This window comes from Nicotiana tomentosiformis, chromosome 5, assembly GCF_000390325.3.
Source record: "Nicotiana tomentosiformis chromosome 5, ASM39032v3, whole genome shotgun sequence".
Lineage (NCBI taxonomy): Eukaryota > Viridiplantae > Streptophyta > Magnoliopsida > Solanales > Solanaceae > Nicotiana > Nicotiana tomentosiformis.
Window position 1 is genome coordinate 109,368,435 of NC_090816.1, and position 6,870 is coordinate 109,375,304.

Genomic DNA, 6,870 nt, shown 5'->3' on the forward strand with positions numbered 1-6,870 from the left:
AAATTTACTCGCATCCGATGTTTACACAAATGAATATATGCATGTCAAGTATTTATATATACTTTTTTCACTTAACCATGATTAACTAATGTATATTCCTACCTTATTAAATTACTTAAATATAGTAAGATGTTATGATTTGATATAAACATTTGGCATGGATAAGTTAATTTATACCGTCCAATATCCATCAACCCACGACATAACTGCAAAAATGATGCGATGAGTGACACCAAGTCAGACGTGCCCATTTATGATCATATATGTATCACAAATATTATCCATAAACATTTCACCATCTTCTTGTTACACGGCCAAACGTAAAAGAAAAAGAGATGGCAAATGACATATCACGATATGCTTTTAAACATTTTATTTGTTGGTGGACCTATTAATATAATTATTGAGTGGGTAGTCATGAGTGAGGACTCATCTCATGCCATTGACAAAAATCGAACATAGACTTTAGGGCTTTGGGCCATTCCAACAATAACAGTGAATGATCAGCTTCTTTGGGTCAATACAACGAAAAGTTCCTATTTTTAGAGGCTAATTTAAATAAGTGCAGAATTACAAATGTTCACAATGTCAAGAATAACTTGGCTAGTATGTGCCATGTCAGTTAGGTGTGTCTAATATAGGCACAGTTTTAGTAGAGTTAGGTGTTCAATAGGTTATGAGATTAATATTGGAGTAATATTATTTTCTACAGTAAAACAGTGGGAATTAATTAATTCATTAAGATCTACACATATATCCCAATCAAGAAACTATCTAATTAATTACATTGCCCAATATTTTTTGCTCAAACAATAAATTTGTGCTAAGAAATTTATTAAATATATAAAAGTATTAACCCAGTTATTAGCACTTGAAGTCGTCGTTCTAAAATGTGGAGCCAATAAAGTTGAAATCCTAATCTTGATATTCACAAAGAGCAAGGTGGGGAGTTCTTGGAGGGAAGGATGCCGAGAGTTTATTGGAAACAACCTCTTTACCTCATGGTAGGGGTAAGGTCTGCGTACACACTACTCTCCCCAGACCTCACTAATGAGATTATACTGGGTTGTTGTTGTTGATATTCACAAACTTCATATATATACTAGTTAGTTAATTAGAATTGATAATGATGAATATAGAGGGAATCCTTAATTTTAACCCTCTTAAAACTCTCCAGGATCATATGAGGTTTTCTCAAGATAGAAGTAAGCATTTGATGCTTAATTATATCCAACAATAAGTTGACTAGACATAAATAATAGCATGACATTAATGAATCAGCTCATTCATTACATAAGAAAGATACATAATCAGACCTATATAAATTCAACTATCATACGTAACACATTTAAAAGGTACATAAAATGTGTTAATTTGAAAAAGAAAATAACATAAAAAAAAGTTATGCAATAAATTAAGAAACGAGGACACTTTTTAACCTTACTTTCCAAATAAGTCAACCATTACATATAATAAAATTGGAAACAATTAGTATGGCCTTTGCGCAAGGATGATACACACAAATTGAATAACAGTTCCAAAATAGTCTACCATTCAACCCCATGAAAATTAGCCAGATTTTCACCATAGACATTAACCCTTCCATAATCTCCAAAACTTTGTGCAAAATTGCCATTATTTAAACTCTGAATAAATTCAGGTCTTTTTGCGAATTTTGTAACATGTTCATGACCATGAACACCAATATTATTATTATAACTAGTAGTAGTATTACTAGTAGTTATAATATTATTATCATTGGTTGATCTAGAAGGTTCTTCATTTCTAGCCATGATATTTTTTTCCCCTTCAGTTTCTCTATACTTATTGAGATAACCTTTTAAGGGTCCAACATAATTCTCAAACCCTAATGTTGTCATAGCCCACAAAAGATCGTCTCCATTAATGGTCTTCCTCTTCTCCCTCTGGCATTTATCCGATGCTTCGCCTGTGATGAAGCTAATGAACTCAGACACACATTCTTGGACAGTTTCTTTGGCTTCTTTTGAGATTTTTGCATTAGCAGGAAGGGATTTTTTCATTATTCTGCTAACATTGGCTATAGGGAGGAATTTGTCTAGCTCTTTGGAGGAGTTATCGGACACGTTGCCCGATAACGGGCTACCAACCGGGCTGTTTTGGCTTCTTTTTCCGGTCATAGTTAAGAAGAAGAAGAAGAAAAGAGGAGATGTTTGGAAATTTTGGGATATGATAGTGTTGTTAGTATATGGAATATTGAAAGGGATGAGAGGGGGGCTTTTTAAGCTAACAATAGAAGGAAAAAGAAACAATAGAAAAAGAGTGGACAGGCGGTTTGATGGGGACAGAAAAAGGATATATTTAAAATATGAGTTGATCTTCAAAAGGATGGAGTAGGAAGTTGTGGAATTCACCCTCACTAGTAAAAACTATATAAATATATGAATATTTATTCGCACTTAATATTTACATGTTCAAGCAATATAATTTTAGTAGGTAAAAATTAAAGCGAAATTGCATCTCACTTAGTCACGAGTGTGTGCGCAAAAGTTCAATATTTGCTATTACTAAAAAAGTTGTCGAGTAAAAGTGGAAAAAGAAGAAAGTCATAGAAAGTTAACAAGAAAAGATGGGGGGATTATTTTAATACTACAAATATGAGCTCTATTGCTTAATAATTTATATATTTTATTCGTGTATTATGAGCTCTTTCTTATTGTTTTGGACATGAAAACTTTTTTCACAAACTCCACTATAAGGTGAGTGGGAGGGGCGGCTTGGTAGTAGAGATTGATGCTTTAATTAATAACTAATCACTATCTGACTCTTTTTGCTTAAGTTGACAAAATAACTTAATTAACTTTTAGCTCCTTCTGTTTAACCACATCACACTTTTAGTAGAGTTTTAACAAGAATGAAAATGCACGCAACAAAACTGATACACTGTTGAGGAATCTCCTTGGCTTATATATGGTCCTAAACTTTTTCTTATTGCTGGACGTTTGATAGTTTAAAAAAGATTTATATACAGTGTATTTTACGATGTTACGTTGTAATAAGTAACTTGTCATACTTTTCAAAAAACTAATCCAACTTATTACGAATGATTAACTAGTATATTTTAAGCGAACTAATAATACAATTTACTTCAGTGTGTAAATCTGTGTTTTGTTTGTTTGTTAGTAGTTTTCTTACGCGAATTGCCAAGGGTATAATATATACTTCTATTTACATAATCCACAATAAACGGACAATTATAACTAATAATAAACTAAAGCATATGTGTTTTCTTCGTCAAGGACCTTAGCTTAACCGTTTGAGATGAACCTTTATTGTGAATTTTGCGCAATATATTTAATGGAGAATGTTAGGATTAATTTATACTTTGACCCTCCGATCTTTGGAATCTTTTATTTGTTGTCAGATGTAAAAGTTATTAAAAATTGGGCGATTGGCAGAAATAAGATACTTCGGTCCCACTATTGATTTTTTTACTGGCAGAAAGGTCTGGAAAAAATAGCCAACGCCTTAATATTGGGATGTGCTCTTGACAATCTCCAGAATTATTCATATGGTTATCAACACGATTTGCCATAAAACATGACAATCGCTAGAAATTTTCATAGGGTAGCACCAGGATGTGAAAAAATATGACAAATCGCCGGAAATTTTCATATGTTGATCACTAAAATTTGCAAAAATATAGCAATCACCAGAAATTTTCATTTGGTGGTCACCATTTGACACAAAATATGACAATCGTCGAAATTTTTCATATGGGAAAATTCTGACTGCAACATACTTCAAAATTATGGCAGGGAGGTTATTTTACCAAAATTTTCTTAATGTCGTCAAAATATAACGGTAGTTAACTAGTTATAAAAGGTCTATCCGACATAATTTCAAGTTAAAAATTAATGTTGGATATTTGATTATCAAAAACGAGTTTTTGGTATATTTTTTCTTTTCAAAGAGGGTAGGATCATGGTTCCTTGTAATGCTCTTGGAATCAATGCTGGTTTTGCCTTTTAATTTGTGGAAATTGACATATTTCAATTCTTACACATTATACTCTATACTTCTATTTACATACTTATTATTTATGATGACGGTTCTTTGTATATTATGAGCAATTTTCCATAAAAAGTGAGGCTAGTAACGTAGAAAATAAGATAGATTACTTCTTATAAAAAGGTTAAAAGCTTTTTACATGATCAATATATATATAGGTTAAAATCTAAATAATATCATAACAGTTTGCGAGCGTACAAAAGTTCAGTGGTAAATATTCCTTCAAATCATAATAAAATCATATGACAAAGAATTCATATATTGGCCTTCTTTTCAATAACTTTTACTACTTGATCTTAGTAAAGATGTCTGATAGTACATAAAAATACATTCTATCTCCATTTCTGCCTCAACAAGTTCCCGAACAAAGGTATCCTATTAAAAGCTTCCCATTCCTATTATGAAAAAGCTTTACCCTTGGCCATATATGGCTATTCATGGGTGCTAGTTAAAAATTGAACAAAATTCTTTCTTATTTGGCATTTGAGGATCATATTTATGTTTGGCAAAATATATTATGCAATCCTTCACCTCACATGCAATTAATATTTTGAAGATTTGTGAAGATCATGGGGTTCAAATTCTTGGATGGTGTTTGCACTAAAATGCACAATAAGGTGATAAAGGTATTTTTGTTTTTTATTTTTCTTATAATGATAGTATCCAAACTAACTTTTTCCGTCCACCAAGATATAAAGATTGAAAAAAATCATGTAATATATTTTTATCGAATTTTGAACCCTAATCTAAAAGACTTGCACCAATTTTATTAACCACTTGACCGCAGCGTTGGATGCGTGACAAAGGTATATATCTTTGCGCGGCAAAGAAAATAAAAGTAGAGAAAAAGGGGAGGGAAGTGCATAAGTTCTTTTCTTTCTTATTTTCCTCCTTTGTATTTGTGGGTGTCCCCCTAGATTCCATGTATTAAATCAATCACTTAAGGCTATGATTTGACATTGTATTCTTCAGATCTTGTTATTTGAAGAAGTTAAAATTGAAGAGACACAAAGATGCGTGCTAATCTTTACTTTGTTGTTATGTGTTTTGAGATCATATTTTAAAAAGTACTTTTGAAAGTTGTTGCATGACAAGGATTTCTTGATCATGCTCTACACTACTATTTTTTTTCTTATCTCGAGGTATTTTTGGCTTAGCGATATAAAGGCCCCGTTTGTCCGTAATTTTTTTTTTTTCAAAAATAATTTCAAAAATACGTTTGTTCATGAAAATTTGCAAGTTTTTAAAAAATTTTCGAAAACGAGTTTTTCAAAAATTCTCCACTCACAAAACTGCAATATTTTTCAAGTAAAATGCATGTCTAAACATATTTAAATTCCAAATATCATTTTTCAACTTAACTCTAAATAGTACTTTTTTCAAAAATTACAATTTTATGTCCAAACGCCTACAAAGCATGCTGAAAAAGCTAGTTTTGTAGATAAATTCTATTTTGACTCGAAAATGTACTCATTGCTCATTTTTTCTTGACTTTCATAGGTTTAATTTTAGTTTGAGTAGGGATTAAGAATCCAATTTCATTGCTTGAGTTTCAAATAGGTGATTGGGATTGTCAAAACCAGCTTCAATTCAGGTCTTCCAAATCTATTAAGAAAAAAAGATGTCATAAACAGGTTAAAAGGTCAGGAGCTGAGCCTCTTTGAATTTTGATATTCTAATTAAGAGTTATATCATGGACAAGTCAGGAGTCGACCTATCTTAAAAATAATGACTCTTCGTATGTCTCAAAACCGGTTTTAGTAAGGTATCAAACATGATGTTGCAAACCAAACCTAAAGATCAATTCATGAAATAATATAATTGAGCAAGCCGCCCCCAACCCTCTCCCTCTTAACAAGATGTAACCAGTTCAAGCGTCGAGAAAAAAATCATGTAGGATTCTTTCTAATGAGTCCAACGTGACGCAAATCTAAATTAATGGGGTCAATATACAAGTGTATTTCAGTGTTGAGTATTGAGTTCTATTTTTAGATTTGTATCCAACAAGTAAACTATTGTCAAGGATTTTTTTCTCTGATCCCTTATTCACGGCCCTACCGCTCCTTCAAATTAAATACTAAAAAGAAAATTGCCAAATAGCAATTTTCAGATTTTGCTTCTCTAGGAGGGAGATCTGTCATCAAATAAGTTGGTTTTATTCTAGCTACTTCTAATCAACTATTTATTTTATAGTCTTTATTCACACTTTGCTAAGGGTTTGCTGAGCTAAATGTTCTAGTTCAACAATAAAAACTGGTAACTTCAGTTTCAAAAGGGCCATCTACTATAATTTAATTATATTACTACCAGCTCAGCTTAACTCATAATATTACAAAATTGTGCCAAATGGCAACATTTACAAGCTTTTCAATTTGCAGATAGTAGTGAAGTACATTGTACTATCCCTAATAGCTGTCTCTTTAATCAACTCAGAAGATGCTAAGTGTTTAAATACTGATACGCAAAAAGAATACTCGCGCCGTCGTTCATGAATTTTGAGAGTCAAACTTAAACTTTTTAATATTGATCGTAAATTCAAATTATATAATATTTTAAAATAAAATCTACATATTTAAAAATTACGTAAAAAGTATATTATAAGTCACAATAATTAACAATTCAAACAACTAAAAGGCATATGAAAAAATCGCGATAATTGAAAAACTCGTTTGACTCTCAAAATCCAAACATTACCATGTAAATGAGATAGAGGGATTGATTAAAAATTTGCCATCGATGGAAGTTTTTTGTTACTAGATGATTCTAGTTAAATGATTTATTATGACTTTAAATAATAAAGTCAAAAATTGGTAGAAAATT

General features: G+C 31.3%; 1 protein-coding gene across 1 annotated transcript; it reads right to left on the bottom strand.

Annotated features, from left to right (window-relative positions):
- Positions 1–1,547: 1,547 nt before the first annotated feature.
- LOC104090009 (nuclear transcription factor Y subunit B-1-like) lies at positions 1,548–2,159 on the bottom strand. The gene has a single exon (XM_009595037.4). The coding sequence runs from the start codon at positions 2,157–2,159 to the stop codon at positions 1,548–1,550; it is 612 nt and encodes a 203-aa protein (XP_009593332.1).
- Positions 2,160–6,870: the final 4,711 nt, after the last annotated feature.

Excerpts from the sequence above, each read along its gene's own strand:
- LOC104090009 (XM_009595037.4), bottom strand. The coding sequence starts at position 2,159 with ATGACCGGAAAAAGAAGCCAAAACAGCCCGGTTGGTAGCCCGTTATCG.